Genomic DNA, 23292 nt, shown 5'->3' on the forward strand with positions numbered 1-23292 from the left:
AAATGAAATTTCAAAAGCTGCACAACTGAATTCCACTTCAAATAGATGGAACACAGAAATATGAAGGAATTGGGTACCTCTCCACGAGGCTCTCTGGGGTCCAGACGGTGAGTTTACCCACCTCCCGATGTTAGATCAGCACCAGCTGACCGGCTCTTCCTCTAGCCCTGTGGCATCCCACACGAGGCTTCCTTTCACGGTCTAATTTCAACCACAGAGCACGACTCATCTTTCCCACTCCGATGAGCGCTAAGGTAACAAAGCAGAATGCAGGGTTTCTGCCACAAACCGCACGTCTGTGACTTGACTGTGCTGGGCATTTCTGAAAAGACCCAAAAATACTTAGAGGCATGACTTTTATTTTACACGTGTCCACGAATGCGCGTACAACACAAGGACTACTACTGAAGCTTATCACACTTTTTCATAGCAGAGACAAAAAAGGCAGTGACACACGGATGTTACAAGGACTGGGGGGCCTTAAAGACAGCACACATGACGGGGGGGTGGGGGGGCTAAGTGTTGTTCACACTGGGTCCCGAACAGCTGCTGTAAGCACAGGCGAACGCACGCAAGGCTGGGCTGCCCGCGCGCTAAGCCAGGAACCTTGGGCACCAGTCCCGGCTCCACAACCAGACGACTTCTCTGAAAACACGGAACCCAATTACAGGAGACCAAAAGTTGTTACACTGTAGTAAAACTTCACTCCTTACCAAATGATAAGCCAATATTTTACTTAGCTGGCTTTTAAATAAAAATGACTGGCTCGCCCTCAGTGCTAGCATCACTATCAGTTCCTCTTGCAGAGTATGTTCGGTAACAGAGCTGGGACCAGCCAATGCTTTGTCAGCTCATGGCTCTATATGCAGCGAACATGGAATGTTTTACGAATCTGTTCGTATCCCAGGGAAGCAAAGACTCAAAACTACAGGTGTAAAGCTGGAAAGTAGAGAGACTGCCAGAAACATTAAGTCATATGGTGTAAAGCCAAAACAAATCAGATTGTTCCACAAACTTACTCTTTACAAAAACATTTAAACAATTTATATGATGGCTTTCCCATCCTCCTACAGAAAACATCGGAACTGACATACTTTAACATTCTAAAAAAGTTCAACCCAAACAGCAGGGTTGGTGTTAAACAGTATAAAATATTTGCAAAACATCTTAAGCCCCCTTTTCCTTAGTAAAATCTAGGTGGCCTGATAAGAAAGTTTCCCACATGACGGCTAAAAATCGTACATTGGGTAGATGTTTTCTAAAGTTCAGTCATGATTGTTTTGAAGTTTTATTGTAGTCTTTGCTGCTGGCTACAAAATAAAGTCTAAGCTGTAAAAAACCATTTCAAAATATAAACTCGTTTTTTTTTTTTTTTTTGGAGTACATTGTGTCAAAGGATGCCCACATGAATACCTTTGGTATAAAACAGTAACATTTCCCTCAAAAAGCAGATAAAACCCATCCACTACCTTAATACACACACTCACTTCTCCTTTTAACTACCTAGTCTAGTCTCAACCACCCACGTCAGTCACAACTTGCTTCTCTCCCTTCACAGGCGCAGAGGAGACTGGGAGGTAGTAACTGAGAACGTCTGTCCTACACGACACCGTGCAGACAGTCGGCTCCAGGGCGGGCCACCTGTGCCCACAAGCATACGTTCCCATTGACAGTCACATGTCCCTTGCGCAGACACTATCCAGACCCAGAGGGTCTGCACATGCTCTCACCTGCTCACTGATAGCCATTCCTTCCTGTGTAAAAATCAGAGGCAAAGACATACAGGGGATCTCCAGCTGATGCCGCGTTTACAGCAGGGAGACTACCCTGAGATGGGGGGGCTGCTGGTGCGGTGGGCTCCCGCGGGGATGCCAGGCTGCGGGGGACAAAGAACCCGGGGCACATCTAATTTGGAAGCAAGGGCAGGGACCCACTTGCAGCGTAAGCCCAGCTGAACAAGGAATAAGGCTGAGGGAGAAGGAACAGGTCCCTGGAGCAGCGGATTGTGAGCTGCCAGGCCGGCTGGGCTCCTGGGCATGGTGGGGGTCAACAAAGAGGGAAGGTGGTTGGAAAGGGCAGCAGTCAGGGATTGAGCCAGAAGAGCCCTGCCCCTCGCCAGATATGGGGTTCTAGCAGGCACCAGACCAAGAACAGCCAGAGTGGCAACAGATGCCCCTTCAACAGCCAGGCATCCAGAGCTGCTAGGAACCACCATTCGGGGCACGAAACTCATTAGGTCTCTTCATGCGACAAGTTTCAACCTCACGCGTTAGAGGTGGAAGCCTGTCGCAGGACGGACTTCTAGCAAAGCCACGGAGACAGCTAGCCAGGTGCAGGGGAAGCGAATGAGGGAGCACAAGGACATCTCGGGCAGCCACCAGCTGCAGGATCCCTCTCAGAGCAGTCAAACGGAACCCCGAAGGGAACACCACCCAAAAAGTTCACATAGGTTGTCAACACCCACAAAAATAAATACTGTAGACAAAGGTTCTCACATACACTTCACACCCATTCACATGTTTCCTCCGAGAACCACGAAAGCCTGACTCCCAGGAATCTCGTGGAAAGAGACACCTCGGACACAGCTTGTTCAACAACAGGGCACAAATCACCTGGGTACCGACAGCCAATCCACCTTGAACTATCAAAACAATCTTCTGGCTTGTGACAAAAGTCTCTCCAGGGCTCCAGGGGAAGCGGAAGGGCCCAGGAGCTGCAGAGAATCTGAGTGGAGCACGGAGGGAGGGGCAGGGCGGCCGGGGCTTGCCTGCTCACTGATGGAGATGGGCCCGGTCATCAGGTCGCTTGATGTGGATCCTCCGCACGCGCTCGATTCGCTCCCGCTCTCGCTCCTCATCTTCGTCCAGATGGTGGGAGCGCCCAGCCGCCCCGCCTGTGGCTTCCAGGAGTGCATTGTCAGGTCCCCGGCCATCCTGGGCCTCGTAGAGCAAAATATTCAGGGTCTCCTCATAAATCCGGGCTTCAGGGAACTCAACCTGAATCCCCACAAGATAAAAAGCAGGTAAGTTAGCATCACACACAGCCCCACCAGTAACCAGATTTCCTCTTCAGAGATTGAGAGGAAATGACGAAGTGTACAGCATGATTAAAAAGGAAGCCACGCGTACTGCCCAAGGAGAGCAGGCAAGTGGAAGACTTAAAGGGACTGAAGTTCAGTTACCAATGGACTCCAAAAGTGCTTTGGGTCTGACTGAGCTTTGCAGAATGTGACAGCAATAGAAGTCAAGGGGAAGGTCAAGTGCAATGGTTTTGAGAGGAAGACAGAAAAGTGGATCCAGGTTAGCTAGGGAGTCAAGAGCTTGGTAGAAAGCCAACAGGGTCCACTGAGTGGCCAGGCCCTGCGATGGTGGAGGGCCACTCCAGGACAGTGTAAGAGAACAGACATCTGGCAAATAAGTGGGCCATGACTACAAGGCCACACTGTTCCTGATGAGAGATGGGATGGGGCCATGTGGTGGGAAATGACAGCACGTGGAGGATGGGAGCAACAGCACAGGCAGAGTTCCAAAGATCAGAGACAACAGAAAGCGCTGTGCTTCCAAGATCTACACTTGGATCTTTCCAGGGCCCAAAAGAGAATAGTTTAACAAAGAGCAATCAGAAAAACACTGTTAAAGCCTTTCCTGCTATGTTGCTTTTGCGCCAGTGAAGAGGGCAGCTGTGAAGCACCCAGCGCCACTGGAAGCCCTTACCTTGGTCTGCTTCTTCTCAGTGGCATAGACGATGGAAGTACAACAGACTTCAGCGATCTTGCGGCCCTGGCCATAAAAGGACCAGCAGCAGATCTCGTCTCCAATGACATCCTTTATGAATAGGACCCTTCCATTAAAGCGCAGAGACAGCTTATCAAAGAGCTCAATGTTTTTCAACATATTGTCGTCAGAATTGCTGCAAGAGAGCATGTGATAAGGTGACCACCTGCTACCACCTGCTGGGCCCTCATGTCCACTATCACATTTCAACCTCACGTCCCATACGAGGGCATTACTGTCCCAATGCTCACAGAAGGAAGGTCAGAAAAATTGGGTTAATTGCCCGAGGCCAAAAACTAACAAATAGCAAAGTCAGGTCCAAGGGCTCCAGCCTAAGCCAGAGCATGGAACCCGCTGCTGGAGTGACCCTCTGCCCGCTCTGCAGTGCTGGAGGACACTGAAAACAGGAACACTCGGTGGTGGGACCTGGAGACCCCCTAAACCACGAGTAGCAGAAGAAAATGCCCAAGGGAAACTTTACCTGGGGCAGTTTATGGATCTTGGGTAAACTCATGAAATCCCCCCTGCACCCCTCAAGGTCCTGATTGAGAGCCACACGTTCCAAGGGCCAAAAGGTGTTCTAGAAACCTGCATATACTGCTGGTGGGAATATAAAAAGTGATGAAGCCACTTTGGAAAACAGTTTGGCAGTTCCTCAGATGACTAAACACAGCTACCACATGACCCAGGGGTATACACCCAGGAGAAGTAACTACACAGGGCCATGTGAAAACATGTAGATGAATGTTTGCAGCAGCATCATTTACAATTGTGGAAACAGCCCTCATTGCCTATTAAGGGATGAATGGTTAGTCAAACTGTGGTCTGTCCATACAACGGAATATTATTCATCCACAAAATGGAATAAAATACTGAAACATACAACATGGATGAAACTTGCGAAAAGCTAAGTCGGAGAAGCCAGAGGCAACGTTGTGATTCTATTACACGAAAGGACCAGAGTAGACAACTCCATAGAAACAGCAGCAGCAGTGGCTGACTAGGGTTGGAGGATGATGTGGGGAGAGGGAGGAAAATGGGGAGTGACAGGGTTTCTTTTGGGGATGAAAACATTCAACAACCAGGCAAGAGGTGATCAGTGTACAACACTATGAACATATTCAAAAACACTGTGTTGCACACTTGAAAAGGAGGAACTGTTTAAGGTATGCATGAATTTTATCTCAAAACTGTCTGTCTAGCCTATCTCATCTGTCCATCCACCTGTCCATCTAGCTGGGTATTCTAGACATGCAGGCTGCCTTCATCGAGGAGAACAAGAGGAGCTGGGCCTGGCTGGTGTGAGCGGAGGCTGTCCTGGTGAATGCAGGTATCTTTTCTGGCTGACACCTTACCTGGTATATGAATATTTATTGTTACTTCTGTTGTACAGCAACTTCACAGCAGGCTGTGGGTTGTTTGAAAAAAGAAGAGAGTTATTTGGAACGCAGGTACAACAATCCACTGGCTTCCCACGGGGCTGAGGCCTGCCATCAGACCAGAGGCATAGACAAGAGTAGCTTGCCAGCTCGAGAGGGAGGCGGCGTGACCCAATATCCAGGGAACACATCACTAGGGTAGGTTCCTACTCTTAATCCTTTCTCAGGTCTTGCTCAGACTGTTACACATGTTTTTATTTCAAAATGTATTGAAAAGAACCTCCATTACTTCTGGTAGTAAAAGAAATGCCCCAGGGTGCCTCCAATTTACCTTATTTGAAGTTGCTATAAGTTTCTGTTCTTCCTTGGATGAGGTGATGACAGGAACTTTGCAGAAAGGCTCATAAGTATCTTTGTTCTGCTGGAACAAAATGTGCTTTTAGTATAGGAGACCTGCCCCACACTGGATTATTTAAGCTGGCCTGCCAGACTAAGACAGGCTCTGGCAAAGAGAGGTAGGCCAGTCACAGCTGGGAAGACAGGAGGATTCTTATACCAATGACTTAGGATGGAGGAGGACAGAGAGTAAAGTTCTCCATAAGTCTGCTCTTTGGCCAGGGCCACTGTGTGCCGGGTGCTCAGGACACACTAACAGTGATGACACTTCTCCAGAGCCTAGAAGCCCCTCAGTAATAAACTCAGAACTTGGCCAACGAAACAAAATTAAATCAAAGCTCCTAAAACCCCACTACCATGATTACAGAGGAATAAAAGGGGGGTAAGCACATTAGGAGAAAGAGAATGGAAGGAGAGAGGCCAGCAGACAAAAGATGTCAAGATTCGAGGTTGGAAACCAGCTCACAGATGACCAAGGGGAAAGAGAAAGCTGAAATCCAAGTCAGCAAGTGGAAAGACTCCTGGGGATTCTTCACAGAACAGCTCTGAAGCCAGGCACCGTGCCAGAGCAGAGAGCTGCCTGCAGCCAGCACAAGCACTGGTGAGATCCCCAGAGAGATCCTGTTCCCAAGCCTGGCAAGGAAAAAGTCCACTTTCTTGGAGGGGTTTGTATGGCCAAGAAAGGCTGAGTTGCTATTCTGAACCGGGGGATTCAGTGAACAGTCTACACACTAAATGATGAGGTCCCCACCTCCAGGCCATTCCCCTACTCAGATCCCAGAAGGCAATCAGCAAGGCTTCCACCCACCAGGTAAGAAAGCAGAGGATTCCTCTACAGGGAACTGATCTGTTCCAGAAAAGACTGGCAGATGTTGACATTGGGGGGTTCCCACTGAGAAAGTCAGCCAAGTCCACTGGACAACAAAGGACCACTCAGGAACAAACAGCTTTTCAGAGTCTTACTCTTAAATTTCAACAGTCAGCCAGGGATCATCAGATTATATGTAGAAAGTCTCTTAAATATGACAGAGAAACCAAAACAGACAGAGAAAAGGGGAGGAGTGAGATGCTGAAGAAAGCAGAAAGAAAACTGCAGGTATCAGAGACATGAGATCAGCATGCAATGTAAAAAAGAGCACTCAGAGAAGAAAAGATTCTTCAAAATTAGAAATAGGACAGCAGCAATGAAAAACTCAACAGAAGCACTGAAGAGGTAAAACCTTTGAGAGAGCAGAACAGAAAAATAAAAGTGCCAGAAACTGGAAGGTCAGTCCTGGAGCTTTGACCCCAGACTAACAGAAACCACAGAAAGGGAATCCAGAGGACATGCCCCCCAAAAAAGAAGAAAAAGAGATTCCTTGATGTGTCTAAACATACCAGTGGGAGGAATGATCTTTCTGGACATTCAGGGCTGAATTAGGAATATAGATATTTAGAAAACCAAGCAAACAAAACACTGAAGCAATCAGTAACTGGCAAACTGAAAAGTTACACAGAAAAGAATTATGCGTACTGTGATTCAACAATATTTACACATCACACTGTAAACTCTGCATACTGACTCAATCACAACTATGACTAAATTGGGAGAATGGGAGAAGGAATATATATGTCGGTTTAGTATCAGCTGGGGGTGCCGGCAGTGCATGAGTAAAATTTTAATTTTCTGCAGTAACGCATAGATAACGCTGAAAACTGACATGTCAGTTAGTAGTAGTATAAGGAATATGAAAGTAAATAGAACTGTTGAAAGAATTTTTTTAAAAGGCTGGGGACAAGAGACAGCATATGGTGGTTTTGACATTAATCTTACAATACTATGACTTCTTAAATGATGTACATGTATTACTTAAACATAAAAATAAACTAAAAATAAAATAGATGCTACAACAGTCAGCTGGATTTACACTGAGTTTACAGACGCTCAGGGTAGCGGCAGCGTGCAGAAGTACAGCTGAGGAGCTAGGCCTCGTGGGTTTGCTCCAGCAAAGGACCAGACACGTGGCTCTGGGAGGCAGACAAAAGCCTCACATTTACAGGTCTGATTCCTGTGACCACCTCAGGGACTCCTCTGATACGCTGCCATTTTGGAAAATCCCTTGAAATTAAGTGGCTGTGGCAATGTCTAAAAGCATTCTGGTTTTAAAGGGGTTTGTTATCACTAGATTTGACCCCAATGGTCTTGTCTCAGGCTCAGCTAAGAAGTGAGGGGTGTTTGTCTGTACAGATTTTTCTGGATTCATAATAGTGACTCATGGGGCAAGAAAAAGTCCCAAGATGTGCCCAGAAAGCCAGTTTTATAGCCTGTGGGCAGAACTAAGGGTTTCTGTGTACACATGTGATGACCCACCACTGTGGGGGAAGAAATCAGAGCAGCTGGTGGCTAAGCATGAAATGAAGGCTTTCCAGGGTCACCCAGACCAAAGTGGGGAGGCTCCAGGGTAGCTCATTTACTCTCACAGCCCCTCAGTGAGGGAGAATTGCCCTCTTCAACAGAGGGAGGTAATGAGGATGGGTGGGTTTGGTGCCTTCCCATCCATACAGCAAGAAAGGGTGATGGGGCCTCCCCGGTGGCGCAGCGGTTGAGCGCTGGGTTGCGAAGATGCCCGCAGCCTCTGCGGCGCCGGTTTGATCCCCGGCTGCTCCCCGGCCACCAGAGGAGGGTCCCACATGGCGCGCAGACCTCTCCTGCCGCCCGCTGCTCCCCTCAGCAGTGTACTTCGGTCCTTCTGCCTGCTCTGTTCTCCGCTCTGGCTCTGGTGAATTCTCTCACCCTCCCGCGCTTCTGACTGTACCCAGTGCATGTATAAACAAAAATAAAACAAAGAAAGAAAGAAAGAAAGAAAACATGCCTCTAAAAAAAAAAAAAAAAAAAAGAAAGGGTGATGCCTACTTGCAGGGCAGCCTGGCATTCTTCCACCAGGCCCTGGACCAGGTAGTACTTGGCTTCTGCCAGCAGCTCCTCGATCTCCCGGCGGCTCTCGGGCAAGGGTACTGCCCCATCACGAAGGTAGTTGAGTATCGTACCGAAGTGCTTCCCACAGCGGTCAATGAGGATCCAGCCTGCAGGGGAAGGAGGAAGGGGGGGGCTCCTTACACAGTGCTCTCTGGTGCTGAGGAGAACAGGAGTGTCTCTTGGCTTCCTCTAACTTCCAGGGGAAAGTAAGATCACAGAAGCTGCAGCCCCACCTGCCCGGCTATCAAGCAAAGGGCTGACGAGGCCCTGCTGGGCAGCACTGGCACATAAGCAGGCCCTGTTGGTTAGTGGCAACCACACCCTGGACTCGACCCCAGGCCCTGAGGCCTAAGAAGCACACCCAGAGTACCCCCAAAAATCCCTTGGACAGTAACATCCCCACAGGGGCAAAGTGCCCTACATCTGGATAAAAGGGGTCCAAATGACCACACCTAAAGACAGGGGATAGGTTTTGGAGGTGAAAATGTCTACTCCTTTCTATTATACTTTTCACCTTTTTCAGACTTCCAAACAACAGCCATTTCTAAGAAAACACACTGCAACCTCTGACTCGTGAGGGTGCCCCCAAACACCGAGCAACCCCATGGACAGTTCCACTTCTAACTCCCAAATATTTACTGACGAGTGGCAGCGATGAGACAAAATAGTGAACCAGGGAGACCCAGGCCTCACGCAGTTCAGGCTAACATGGAGAGGTGGGACTCGCTTTTATTAGACATGGAACAATGTCCTAACCACTGACCAGAACCGGCACAGCGAGCACTTCTTAGGACAGGGTCAGGCAGGCAACCCCTTGCGCTTCTCGATGTCCTCTCCAACCTCCTTGCTGGCCTACGGTCCTTCCACTAGAAATCAGAGGGGTCTGCAAAATTCCTTACTGAAATGCCAATGTCCTTGGGAGCAGTAAGCAGGACTGGAGCCTGGGAAGAAGAGGAGGTACCAACAAGAGAGGTAGGATGGAACAAACAAGTTCTATTTTCCCCATAGAAAAGATGAAGCAATAGAAGCCAGCCAGGCCCTGACAATGAAGTCCCAGACTTCCCCACCAACAGGACAGTCTCCTGCCCCCAAGACAGGCATGAATACACTAACATGCAGGGCAGAGGGGAGGTTTAAATAAGAGTCAGTAGTTCCACGCCCCCACTTCTTGCTCCTTTTGCTCAGTTTGGGAAAAGAGGCCCGCATTCCCATCCCTAACACCCCTGGGCCCTGATCCAACTCCTCCACAGACCCCAGGGCCCTGGCTCAGTGGTAGAGACCAACAAAAGTCCAGCGCAGCAAACACTTTTGAGTCAAGAGTCACCCCCCAAACCTAGCCAGTCCTACCAAGAGCCTGTCAGCGGCTTCACTGCGCTCGCTGGCATTCCTTGCGGCAATGGCCAGGGGAGTCAGCGTGGTGAGTCGCATCCCCGACAGGGACTAGGGGGTGTCAGCCCACGGCGGTCATCTACAGCCCAAGACAACAAAGTATGGACTCAGCATGTGTTACCCAGCTCGGATGCCTGCAGGGCCTTGAGCAAGGAGCACAAGTGAGTGCAGGCGGGCAGGGGCCCTTGGGGAGAGGGGCTCTTCCTGCTTCAGTTAATCCTGGTCCAGCAGGAGCATGAGCCCAGGGTCGCAAGAGCCTCTGATGTTCCACTCAAAGCCAGAAATCCAGATTTTCCTGTGAGTGGTAAACTAATTATTTTCAAATGGCCCTAATCCACCCTAGGTCAAACAGAACAGATGTGCAGATGGCACCCGGCCCGCAGGCCACACCAGCTACTGCCTTCGTTACCCTGCAGCCAGTGCTTCTCTTCCCATGAGTGACAGGTGTGGAAAGACAGTGTTACCTTCCCAACTGTTCTCTTGGGCGGGGGGGCGCATTCCCTGTTTTCTACAGGGGGGTAACAGAGGCTCGGAGAGGTTCAATGGCATTCCCAAGTGGAGGAGGCAGAACCAGGTCACAAAGAACAAGACACTCCCGGGAAGAAGCCTTCCACCAGAACTGAGAAGACAAGCAGAACCTCAGTCTATAGGACAATCAGCAACTGATTCAACTGCCCTGGGAAGAGACCATCCACAGCTCTGACGCTTGGACTATGCAGCTCCCAGAGCGAGTGAGGTCCCCGAAATCATTATCTGAGTGACAGCCCAGCGTTTCCATAAGCGAATAGGCAGACCGTGACACTGGGCTACAGCTCAAGAATGCTGTCAGGAAATGCTTGTGGTGAAGGAATCATACTTTGGACAAATAAGGGCAAAGGAGCCAGGCACACTCTCCATGAGGTTTCAATTAGCATTTTGACTTGAAAATATTTTAGTTGCTTTCAAAGCAGGAATATATCCCTTTGAAATAGTCAGCTCAGCATGCAGAAAAGCAAATGCAAGTCAAGCAGTTCGTTGCCTACAGGGTGTCTTTCCTGCTGCCGTGGGCCACAAGGGATACTTAGGAAGGTTGTACAGTCAGGGCAGCCTGGAGTCTGGTGGATCTTTGGCAAGGCTGGAGCACAGAGTAGGAGGGGTGCAGACTTGGAGGCTCCAACTGGCTCTGGGGGGCTGTGAGAGACACAGCACAGCAGTCACAGTGCAGGCCTGCGCAGGAACCCAGCTCCGTGGCTACTTGCTGGAAAACATGGGTGTTTCACTGAACCTCTTGTCCAGCACTTTCCTCTTCCAGAAAGGTGCCCCACCTGGCTGGCGTAAAGAGAATGTACGGGAAGCATACGGCACAATGCCGAGTCTGCCAGCAACACCCAAATTAGATCTCTGAGGATAAGGCCCTTCACCATCTTATCAGGGCTGGGGGACAGGGCAGCAGCAGCAGCAGTGTCCAGAGGTGTATATTCCGGCCCCCAGTAGGGACTCTGTGTGGTTTCTGGGTCCATCAGGGTTTTTCTTGGGGGTTAAGGGGATGGGCCTCCCAGCCCCAACAGTACACCATGTGTTTCCTCTTCCCCAAACCCCTGGCCTTCTGGGAGCTTTCAATGACCTCCCCTCACCATACCAAGGTATCGATACTGGTATTTTTCTGGCTCCCTAACCTGCCTAATCAAAAGTCATCTGAGGTTTGTTACAAATTCAGATTCTAGGAAGTCGCCTCATCTGGAACCAGAATCTCCAGGCTTGGCCCAACCGACATTTCGGACCAGATAATGGGTTATGGAGGGATGTCCTGAGCACTGCAGGGTGCTGAGTGGGACCCGTGGCCTCTACACACTAGACACCAATAGTGCCCATCCCCAAACTCTCTCTGGGCATTGCCAAATATCCCTTGGGGATCAAAACTCATCCCTGGTTGAATACTAGCCAGCAACCTAACTGTAAGAACATAAAAACTTTGAGGTATCAGAAGACAACATTAAAAAAGCTAAGACATCTTCTGGGAGAAGGTATTTCAACACAGAACGACAATAAAATGAGATCTATAACATATACTTCTACAATGCAGTAAGAAAAAATAAAAAAATGTGCAAATGTGTAAATAAGATGCATCAGGCAGTTAGACAATAAAACACAAATGACCACTAAACATAAAAATATGCTCAATGCATTAGAAATTAGGAATTTAAACCAACAGCAGAGCACCCTATCACAACCACCAGACCACAACAATTGGAAGGTCTAGCAGCACCCAGTGTTGGTAAAAATTCAGACTGCGCAGTGAGGAGCGTAAACTGACACAACCACTATTATCTAAACAAGCCAGAGATGCTACTCTCAATTCAACCTCCTCAGAGTAAATTCCAGGACAGAGCTCCCGGCGGTGGGTAAGATCTTAATGCTGCAGTCCCTAATGCACACCCCGAGGTGGAAGGGTGGGGGCTGGGGAGTCTAGAGGCTTCTACTCACAAAGCGAAAACATGTTTTTCTCTGTGTGCCATGATGTGGCAAAGCCTAGGAAGCACTGCCCCAGGGAAATGCACACTGCAGAGGGAGAGTGTTCCAGAACAATGACCTTCCTGCTGGTGAAGGCTGGAGCCATTGAGATACCTGTCAACAGAAGACCGTGCTGCGGAGTCCTAGAATGGAACACTCTACCTCTCACCCCACCCATAGAAATGTCCTCGCCAGAGCTAGTTATTTATGGCTCCATCTCAAAAGCATCCTTCTGAGTAAAGCAGAAGCAAAAATGCTACAAACCATGGGACAGCTGCATTAAAGTTACTCATGGCCCGCAGTGGTTCTCTGCCTCTGCTGCACATCAGAAGGCCCTGGAGAGCTCCTAAGAGTCCCCGTGGCCCACACATCCTGCCCAGTGCAGCTGGTTCATTGGGGGATCTGGGGATCAGGACTGGACTCCAGGGGTGTCTCACTGTGCAGCCAAGGCTGAAAACTAACGAGTGAGCCCAAAGTCAGGCTAGAGGTTACCTCAGGAAGAAGAGAGGCAAACAGATGGTAAAGAGAGGCACCGCGAATCCAGTAGTGTTTTCTTCATTGTCCAAGTTGGGGCACAAAGGAATTTGTCATCATCCACAATTTAAAAGATCTCAAGGTATTTCAGGGTTTTACAAAAGGTCTGGAGATCTCCAGGAAACTGCTGGCTACTATAGTTTTCCCACGTATTTTTTTTTTAAAGATTTATTTTTTATGCATACGAGAGTTGGGGTACAGGCCAGTGGTGCGGGGAGTGAGAGGATTCACCAGAGACAGAGTGGGGAACAGAACAGGCAGAATGACTGAAATACACTGCTGAGGGGAGCAGCGGGCGAGACAGGAGAGGTCTGCTGCGCCATGTGGGCAGCTCCCTGGCCAGGGATCGAACTTGTGCTGCAGTGGCTGCGGGATAGCCTCACATCGCTGAGACTTAACCCCTTGCGCCATCAGGGAGCCCCGCCCGCCCCCCCCCCCCCCATATTTTTACACTCACTTCCTCACTGGTTTTCTAGGCAACATGTGCTGCAGATAAAATTAATGATTTAACCTAGTTTATAGACTCCCTCATTCCAAAAACATTAACAAGAGCCCAGAGACCACCAAAGGAGGAAGCACTGTACCCGACACCTACAGGTGAGCGCTAGGTGGAATTCCTCTTACCACAGATACCGCATAACTCATCCACATAACCCATGGCCAATGACAGTGTTCACGGGGGCTAGGGAAGAATTCCAGGCTGCAAAGACTGGCCTTTCCTGGGAGGGAGTCTGGGAACACTGCCAGCACTCCAGTCCTCTCAGGAAAGACTTCTCTCGCGGGCCACCTGGAACTGCAGCACACGCGCCCCTCAAAGCCAAGGCAGACCACTTTCCCCCAACTCGCAGCTTCTCCACTGTCCCCCCACTGCTCTTTCCTGTCCCCCTACATCCCACCCAGGCAAAAGCCAGCGATAATGGGACACTCCCCATTTACCTAGTCTTCCAATGTGCCCAGCACTTTAGCAAGTGCTTTCTAATGCCCTCCTCCAATCCACACAATGACCCTGAAAAAAGCAGTCTTGTTCACACATTCAAAAGGGAAACAGGCTCAGAGAAAGTCACTCAGCCAAAGCCACACAATGAGCCTACATCAGCACAGCCCCTGGCACACAGAAATCGCTTCCTAGATATCAGCTCTGGCTGTTGCCGCCTGACAGAGCCAGGACTCAAACCCAGATCTCTCACTCAATACCCACGTTCTCCCTGAAGGAATGACGTACACAAGTACAAGTTCCCACCGGACAAGGGCACAGAGTCTTCCGCCAGTCTCCCACTCCCACCCAGATCCCCTCCCCAGAAGCAACCGGCCTCTTGTATTCTCTAAATCTCTCCTGCAGAGACTTCTATGCCACAACAAGCCGCTGCTCTTTCCTTCAGAGTGCCTGTGCTCGAGCTGCTCTGCCAGTCATCTGCCTAGTCAGGCCCTGGTGGGGTACTCACCAGGGAGACGGGACTGCCCCACCTGGCACAGCACAGGCTAGAAGACAAGACAGCAGTCTGACAGCCCAGGACATCATGGGACCCCAAAGGGGCTGCAGCACAAAGGTATCGGTTAAACCCTAAGACTATGACACTTGGGCTTGGGCCCCCATCAAGCCACAGACAGCAAAAGGCCAGTGAGTCCTGGATTCAGTAGCTTGCCCATCCCCATCGCTTTTGTAAACACAACCTGAGTCTGGATTTCTCAATTATCAAATGGTAACAACAGCACTCACCCCCAAAGGATTATGGTGAGGCTTAAATGAAATTAACACCAATAAAATGCCATACTGTGGGCTTTCGGTGAGAGGCAGGAGGCTAGAGTTCTAGTAAAATGAAAACAGCCGAGGTCTGGAGGCCCAAAGACAGCAATGCTTCTCGGCATTTCCCAGGAGCACCGGGATGACATCCTATGCAGCTGCTCTGGCCGGAGCAGCCTGCCCGCGCTGGTCCTAGTGGGATGTGGGGGCGTCTAAGGACAGCCCCTTCTGCAATATGGCATTAGGCAGGCCATGGAAGCCAGGGCTTTCAAGGAGCCAAAGCAACTGGGCGCTTTTCCTGAGCCCCACCAGAGACTGGGCAGGGCGGAAGACAAGCCACAACCATCCTGGGTTCTCAGATAAGGTCTCCTTCCTTCTGTGGCTGGGATGCTATTGTCTTGATTTCCACAAATACTCCCAGGCACTGCTGGGTGTGGCACAGCAAAGGGGATCCTCCCACTCATAAAAAACTTGGCGTTTTCTGGGTGAGACACAGAAGGCAGCTCTAGGGCACCGACTTCATTTGCAGCAGCTGCTGCCGGGCCAGAAACTGGAGTTCACAGGAAGCCAGGGAAGCAGAATCTCAAGTCCTGCAGCCTGGCCTCCAGGATGTGGAGGGAAACACCCAAGCAGGAGGCAGCCCTCTTAGGGTGGGAAAGGAACAGTACAGACCAGGCTCTGGGCCTTCAGCCCCACCTGTGTCAACTTGCCCTTCCTCTGAGGAACCACTGTCTCTGGAAAGGTAGGGGTGTCAGCACAAAACAGATGAGTGAAGGTCAAACCAGGCTGTGGTCTGGTCTGAAGCATTCTTAGGTGAAGGAATGAAGGACATTTTAAAACTTCGTGCCAAACTTCATGCCACCAGCCACCCTATAACCCAGCCAGGGAAGGATGTCCTCACTTGCCAGGTGCGCTTAGATTTTTTCCAGGTGGGTAGGGAGTAGTTATATGAAAACCACTTTAAATAGTCTCTTGCCTTTTATTAATACCACTCTCCACAAGAAAAAAGAGTACACAGAACACACAGGTACTAATTAAATACTTATTCTGCACCAAAAGCCTCACAAGGAGGGTATCCTCGTACCCATCTCACCAGCTGGGGAAAATGAGGCATCAACAGGTTAAACCACCTGGTCAGGATCACCAGACACCAACTGGGGAGCAGTGACTCAAATCCAGGTGCGTCTGTCAGGACCCCTTGCCTGAGATGACAAGGATCTAGACAAAACACATGCCTCACACTTGAGTTTTACTCTGTGAACCACAGGGATCATTGTTGAGAGAACTAGGAGGGAACCAAGTAGGGCAGCTAGTCCAGCATCCATTTTACAGAGCTGAGGTCCAGAGTGGTCAAGTGACTTTCTCCAAGTCACACAGCAAATCAACTCAGACTGTAAGTCACTGTGGCTGACTGTGACCCATCTTTCTTTAGGTCTCAGTTTAAATGTCACTTCCTCAGAGAATCCTTCCTTGACCACAAACTCCAGACAATATCTGGTCTCCCCGCTGCTCAAGGCTCCCCGCACACCGTGAGCACAGCACTGAGCGCCACTGGAACCTTGTAGCTGTGTGCTCAACTGCCCGCGAGTGCTGGTCTTCTGAACCAGGATGAAGCCCTCAAGATGGGCAGAGCCCCAGTGCCAGGAGGCAGCCTTACCTTCGCTGTCGGTGAGCACTTCCATGCGCCCGCTGAACATGGCTTTCAGCATGGTGTCCTGCTTGGTCAGCGTCTGCATGGTTGTGTAGTAGAGGGCGCCGCCGACATTGAGCTTCACGTACTTGGAGCTGGGGCTCGTGCCCTTGAAGGAAGTGGTGCGGGTAGCAGCCGCTGGCACCGCTGAGCTCACCACACTTTCTCCTGACATCTCTTCCTGCCAGGGGAGAAGACAGAGCGTCACCAGGGTCAGGGCACGGGGTCTGCTTTACCTCTTTTCAGCTGTGGGCTGAATCTGACCTTGAGCTCTGTTTTGCTTAATCCAAGTATATGCTGACAACTTAGAAAAATTCCCAGAAAAATCTGGATTTTTGGTGTCTCTTAAAATCAAAGGCCAACTGGGGCAGCGGGGTAACAACGGGGGGCACACGGGGTTATTGGCTGCCCCTGGAGGGGCAATCTGCCCCAAACTCCACACCTAGATAGCCTCATGCACTGACCTCGCCTGCTTATCCTATAGGCCCAAGGACACCACGAACTCCTACGACGAGGACTTCCTCTCTGTCCACTACCCATATAAACCAACGCCTGGCTCCATCCTAAACACACGCCCAGGTCTCTGCTTCCTTCTTGCCGCTGATAACAACTAAAAGCACCACCTTGGCTGAACTCCACATGCAGTAAGTTTTCATGAAGCTCCGTGCGCTCCCACCGCCACTCCAAACACTCCCTAGGGGAAAGGTGTTTCTGAGGACCAAACAGCAGGCGGAAAAACCCTTAGAAGTCGTTTCAAAATTAGAGACTTTTTGTACTGGCACCACCCGAGCAGCAAAATCCTGTGCGCCTTCCCGGCAGCACGGCCAGTTCCCACGGACGTCTCGGCCAGAGAGATGCAAGCAGTGCCTGATCTGGGCAGGCCTGGGGGGCGAGAGGTATGTGGGCATACGTGTCCTCAAAGAGAACATTCCTTAGTGGCCAGCTAAAATGCTACAGCTGGAGAAGACGGTCAAGAATTGGCTGAATCTTTGCTCCATCTGGGACAGCGCTGGGAGAGCAGCCCCCGCGGCCCGGTGCCGGCCTGGCGCCTGCAGCGCGCCTCTGGCTTTCCCGGGAGCAGGAACGAGGTCACAAGCACCGCCGTCGGACAGGGTCACCTCACCAGGTCCAGACACATACCAGAGCCACTGGTAATCATGTCTGAACACCGATGAATACCAAGAACACTGTCCCAAACACAAAAATGACCAAACATTCCCTATCCTGGCTCATGAGTCACTGTGGCTTCTTCACAAATGAGAGCTTTAGCCCCATTTCATTCTTCCCACCTTCAAACCAGGAGTTACTGAGACCCAGGCACAGAACGAGCCTTGCTTCCTGACAGCATCCAATGCAGAGCCAAGCCCCACTTGCCCAAATCCTCCCCTAAATCATCCAGCGCAAGCCCAAATCCTTTGAGACACCCCACAGTTCTCAAGGCAACAAAAAAATCCAACTTTGACTAGAGGTATGTTCCTGTGGTTTTGGCTGGAAGGAACTGACAGCACGAATTTTTAAAAAAATATTTCTTACTATTAAAAAGGGATTATTTTTCCAAAATCTTTATGCCATATTGTCTCATCCAGACTTTCCACAAGGAGTATCCATTGCTTCTATACTTGGCAAAAAACACAAATTTTATTTTTTTAAGGAGATAAGGGACTAATGGGTGACAACTGCAGAGGTAAAGCCAACCCTCTCAATCTCCACCCCTCTAAACAGTGGCCTCAAAACCACCGGCTGGGGGGACCGACCCTGCAGAGTGGAAGAGGAAGGATGGCCTCCTGGAAACAAGTGTTTTCTTAAGGATCCGGCCCTGCTTCCTCAAGTGAAAACTGCACTCTCAAAAGCTCAGTCTTAGCTCACCTGGGGTCTCTGTGGCTTGAGGCTAAACATAAAAGAAAAAGACCAACAGGAAGCAGTGACCCTCTCTTCCAGGCCTCCTTTGAAGCCAGTCCCCAGAGTCCAACACTAACAGTTTGCACCAACCATTTCTCCAAGAAAAACCCTTTGTCCACAGGATTCTAGCAGCTCATGGGAACAGAAACTTTTTTTAAAAAAATTGAAGACCTCAAGAGGAAAAAAAAAAAAAAGGTGTACAGCTATGGGGTTTTCTTTCTTTTGAGGGGTGGTGTAAGGAGATAAAGAAATTTGCTCCAAAAGGGAAAACATTTTTTAAAGTACCCTTTTCAGGGAAATGTTTTGGAAATGGTCTAGCATTTTGTAAGGCAACTATGGTGTAAGTCAAAGTATACTTCATGTTTTTTCTGTTGTTTGCTTTCCAATACTGTTTCTAAGATATCTGTATATAATAAAGTATGTTTTAGGTGTGCAGCTTGGTGAGTTTGGGTCGATATATGCATCTGTGTGTCCCCCATTCCAATCAAGCTGGAGAACGTTTTCCTGGCTGCAGGGAGCACGTACATGCCTAATCCCGCCCCCCCCCCCAAAGATACTACTGTTTTCATTTCTACTGCCACTACAACCTTTTCAAATGCAAACAATTCTGGGAGATGGTTATTGTTATTCCCACTTTGTGAATTTTGGATACCACAACCTAGAGAAGTTCAGTCACTCCCCAAAGTGTCTCTGATGGAGGAAGTGAAGGATGTGGGCAAGTCCTGCTGGCATGGAGCCCATGATTTTATCAAAGGTTACTCTTGGTTTATAGAGGGAACTGTGACATATAAACTGAGAAAAAAGGACTGTACTCCCCCCCCCCCCATCTTCAGAAAGTACAAAACTCTGAAAAAAGATGGGAGGCACTGTGCGCCTAAGGGCTTGGGGTTGGAAGACAGGCCCTGGCCCTGCCCTAAAGTTGCTGTGGGAGTCTGGGTCAGTCATCTGAGTCTAGTCCCGTCTACCAAAAGGGGAGAACAGTGGCACAACCTTCCAGGGTTGCTGTGAGGGCTGCACAGTGCATTCAGCAGGGCTCCCAGCTTGGAGCAAACACTGAGGCATGAAACATTCAGACTATGATCATTTGAGAATGCTCTCAAAGTCTCAAATTATCTTCTCTTTGAAGACTGTTTCCAGCTCTACTGACATCACTGCATTCTAAGGGATAAAGGCAGAAACCTTCCTGACCTTGCTTGGCGCTTCAGAATAGACAAAGTTTTGAACCTTTCCAGAGCCTACCTTTCCAAAGGGTGTAGGAGAGGTCCTCGGAGAAAGGTTTCCAGTTGTGTGAATGGCCCTGAGCCCAAGTTACAGTGAGCTGAGAACACAAGGCAGTTCACAGCGGGCTTCCAAACTTCTCTAAGGGGACCCTGGGCCGCCCCTACTGGAAGCATGCTTTCTAACTGATTTCAAAGGTTTGATCTCACTGCTAATGAGGTTGGGGCAGTAGAACAGGAGAGAGCAAAACTGAATACAAGAAGCGGAAAAGGTAATTAATATTTGAGGAGTTTGTTACTGATTCAATTCAATCAAAAAAAATATTCAACCCAGTTAAATGGATGTCAAGGTTTCTCTCTTTCCCATGTCCCTCCAGTTGTTTCTAAACAGCAGTGCTCTACGTAAAAAAATACTGTTTGGTCTTAACCACAGAAATTCTGATATAACTGGCCAGAGTCACAGAATTTTTCACTTCCCTAGGTGATGCCAACGTGCAAAGTTGAAGGCTCCTGTTTTAAAGAGTTCTGAATGGCTTAATTATGCTACAATTAACTTCATGGTTTTGGAGAAGCTCCCCAATGTCTTACTCTATTGGCCTAGTGAATTCCTGACTACATAAAACCCTAAGCATCAAAACCAAACTTCACAATTTCAGAGCCTGAGACAGGAAGCACCACTCTGCATGCTTTCAAAAATAAAATCAGACCAAGGAGGAAAACCATTGACTTGAAAGGCAAGTAAGATAGGAAAAGGGCACCAAATCCCTTATCCTTGTATGTTTTCTATACAACCTCTGTAGAAATGCCTGCATGTAAGTGTGTGTAAGGCTGAATAGCAAGTTTGGCAAACTACAGTCCCAGTTCCACCATTTCCTTCCTCTGTGATGTTCAGACATGCGGTTTAATTGAGCCTCAGCTTCCTAATTTGTAAAATGAAGAGTTAATCATACAATCCTCCAAGAATGAATGTTAAAGTACTTGGCACCTGGACGTTAGTATTGTTTCCTATCTGTCCCTCAAGCTTTCCTTAAGACCAGAGGTTCCCTGCTGTACTACTATCAGCTGTACACCCCTAAAAAGTTTTGACGCCTGGGCTTCACCCCAGACCATTTAATCAGAATTAGGGAAGGGCAAGGTCAATATTTAAAATGCTCTTCAGGTGATTTAAACATGCAGCCAGAACTGAAAGCCACAAAGCTGTCTTTTTCACCAGCTATACCTCAGAGTTGCTACCTTGAGGTTAACTATAAAACTTCCCCAAACTGAAAGTATTTCTATAACTCAGAAAAGTCTGCTGCTTTAGTTTGTGCAACCAAACAATATTCAACCAGCCACATAACTATAGCATTATTTTACATTCAACACTCACAGGATTTATAGGGTAGCTACTGCTATTTCTTAAGCAGTAAGAGATAGCTCAAGCTATCGACCATTTCAACAATTAGAACTAAGAATCAGAGTTATGGGTCCTCTCAATCCATGCCCATTTCATTATATAATAGAAATTTTTAAAATCACTCTAATCCTCTGCAGGGCTTGTTAAAACAGATTGATGGGCCCCACCCCCAGCCTGATTTAGTAGTCAGTGTAGGGCCTAAAAATCTGGCCCTTCCTAACAAGGTCGCCAGGTGATTTTCCTGCTTGTCTGGGGGCCAGTTTGAGGAGCTCAGGGGTCAGCCTTCTTTCCCAAGGGTGGTCCTTTTTTATGCAAAAAGTGGCGTCCAAAGTCAGATTGCCAGACTCGTTTTTTCTCCAGCACTGTACTTAGGACGGGTATTCCCGAAAGCCTGCACTTTCTAGGGAAGAGACCTGGCGCAAACAAGTAAAGGGAAGGTCTGTGCTGATAATTTATTCCTGCTCCAGGAGCTATACGAGAAACAGACCCCTAAAGGAGCCCAAGCAAACAGAAACTGCCCGCAGCTGGGGGAGACATTCCCTAGCTCCTTAGGTGTGGCCTTCTGGGCCTCAACGGAAGTGGCTAGCGAGGTCCCCAGGCGCTGGACTCGGAGGAGATGGTCCTCTGACCTCAGGCACCTGGCATCCCTCCGCGGAGTTCCAGGCATAGAACGCGCGCCGCTCGCCCCCATCCTCCCTCCATTTCTTTTCTCCATTCGCCCGTGGGTCAGACGCACCTGAAGCCCCATCTCCAAACTCCCCAGATATCCAGCGACTCCAAACACAAACTTCCAAAAACCCCAACACTCCGCGCCAAGGAATCCCACCCGACCTCTCACGGCCCACCCATTCCCCTTCACACCCCTCCAAACCCGCCCCCCCAAAGTCCGTGCCCAATGACATCCCTTTGTTCTCTTCACAACCATTTCCAAGAAGCTCTCAAGACTGCGACAACCCCCGACACCCCCCAAATCTCCTCCCCAAGCCCAAATGCCATTTCCCGGATCCCCAACAGTTAGGACCCCCAATTCTCCACCCAAAGCCCTTCCCCCACCCGTGACCTCGCCCCCATCCACTCTCCCAACCGCCTCTCCCCTGTCGCGACAGTCCCTCGTCGCACCCGCTCCTCGCAGTCCCGCCCCACTCTACGCTGCCGGTACTCGGCTTTCTCGGTCGCCCTGAGCCCCCAGTCGACCGGCACCGCCTTCCTTACCATGAAAAGTCGGAGGACGCCGGAGTCTCCACACCCGGACTGAGAGGCAGGAAACACCCAGCTCGCGCGAGCAGGGGGCGGAGGCGGGCCGGGGAGGCAACTTCCGGTGCTCACACCCCACTTCCGCCCCGCAGAGCGCACCGTCCTAAAGCATCCGTTGTGCCGCTAGGTTTAGGCGGGCGGCTTTCCTTGCAGCCTGCCCTGCCGGAGTGGGTTGCCTCTCCGCCCAGCTGGCCGAGGCATTTATCCCGTTCCTGAATGTTCGCAGAGAGGAGAATAAGGCGCAGGAAGGTTTTCATTCCCGGCGAAGAAGCTCTGCGGAACTGTGGTTTTCCGGAACTGGATAGTTGCTTCCCGGCGGAGCTCTAAGAGGCAGCACCCCGGGGCAAGATGGCGGTCGAGCCTCGGCCGCTGCCCCGGGTCTGGCAGATCTCGGGGGTGTTGGGCTGAGGCGGCGGTAGCTGTGGCCCCGACCACGAGCGCTGGGGCCTCGAACGGATAAAGGTCTACACCCTGCGGGTAGCGAGTGGGAACAGGGTCGTGGGTACTCCGGGTGGTGGGGCCGGGGATTTTGAGGGAGGTGGCTTTTGGGCCGGGTCTCAACCTCGCTTGTTTGGAGGGGCAGCTGCTGGGGGCTGGCTTTCGGGCTCCAGGGGATTGCTCCGTGGCCCCTTCCACTTTTTCTCTTTGGGGTGATAGGCCTTTGTAAGTGGACTGATGGCTGGGTGTAAAAGGATTGTTATTGTGGTTGTTGATGCCGAGAAAAGACGCCGGGCCGCAGGAGTCACCCATATCGGAATTCGAACACTATTCACTCGCTGTGTGACCTTGGGTGAGTTCCCTCACCTCTCTGAGCCGCAGTTGCCGCCTGTAAAATGGAGATCTTAGCTCGCTTCACAAAGAACGTTGTATAATACAAGTTTTAGTGCCGTGCCCAACACTCAGCTCTTAAGAAAGGCAGCTGGTGTTGATATCAATAAAGAAAAACTTGGTCGTCATTTCCAGTTTAGCTTCACTGACAGCCTTGCATTCTCAGCTTTTCTTTGCTGTTCTGTAAGTGGGCGGGGGGGGTGTGCCCCAGGGTTTTGGTTGTTTGACTTACAAATAAATAATTGCTTTGAAGTTAGAGATGGGTCCAAATTCAGGAGCCCAGCGACCTCCAGCGAGTCGTGCCCCGCCCCTTTACATTTCATTTACTCCATGTGAAGGTGGGATTGAGA

At 49.8% G+C, this 23292-nt stretch overlaps 1 protein-coding gene across 1 annotated transcript; it reads right to left on the minus strand.

Moving 5' to 3' along the window:
• Nucleotides 1-2771: 2771 nt before the first annotated feature.
• Nucleotides 2772-22864, minus strand: KCTD10 (potassium channel tetramerization domain containing 10; the record flags this gene model as incomplete). Its single annotated transcript, XM_084253206.1, is given in 9 exon segments — nucleotides 2772-2996; nucleotides 3714-3909; nucleotides 5129-5181; nucleotides 5484-5570; nucleotides 8442-8611; nucleotides 16316-16529; nucleotides 22073-22118; nucleotides 22120-22217; nucleotides 22397-22864. Coding segments are annotated over 9 exon segments (1557 nt in total).
• Nucleotides 22865-23292: the final 428 nt, after the last annotated feature.

The sequence above is a fragment of the Talpa europaea genome (genome assembly GCF_964194135.1).
Source record: "Talpa europaea genome assembly, chromosome: 14".
NCBI lineage: Eukaryota > Metazoa > Chordata > Mammalia > Eulipotyphla > Talpidae > Talpa > Talpa europaea.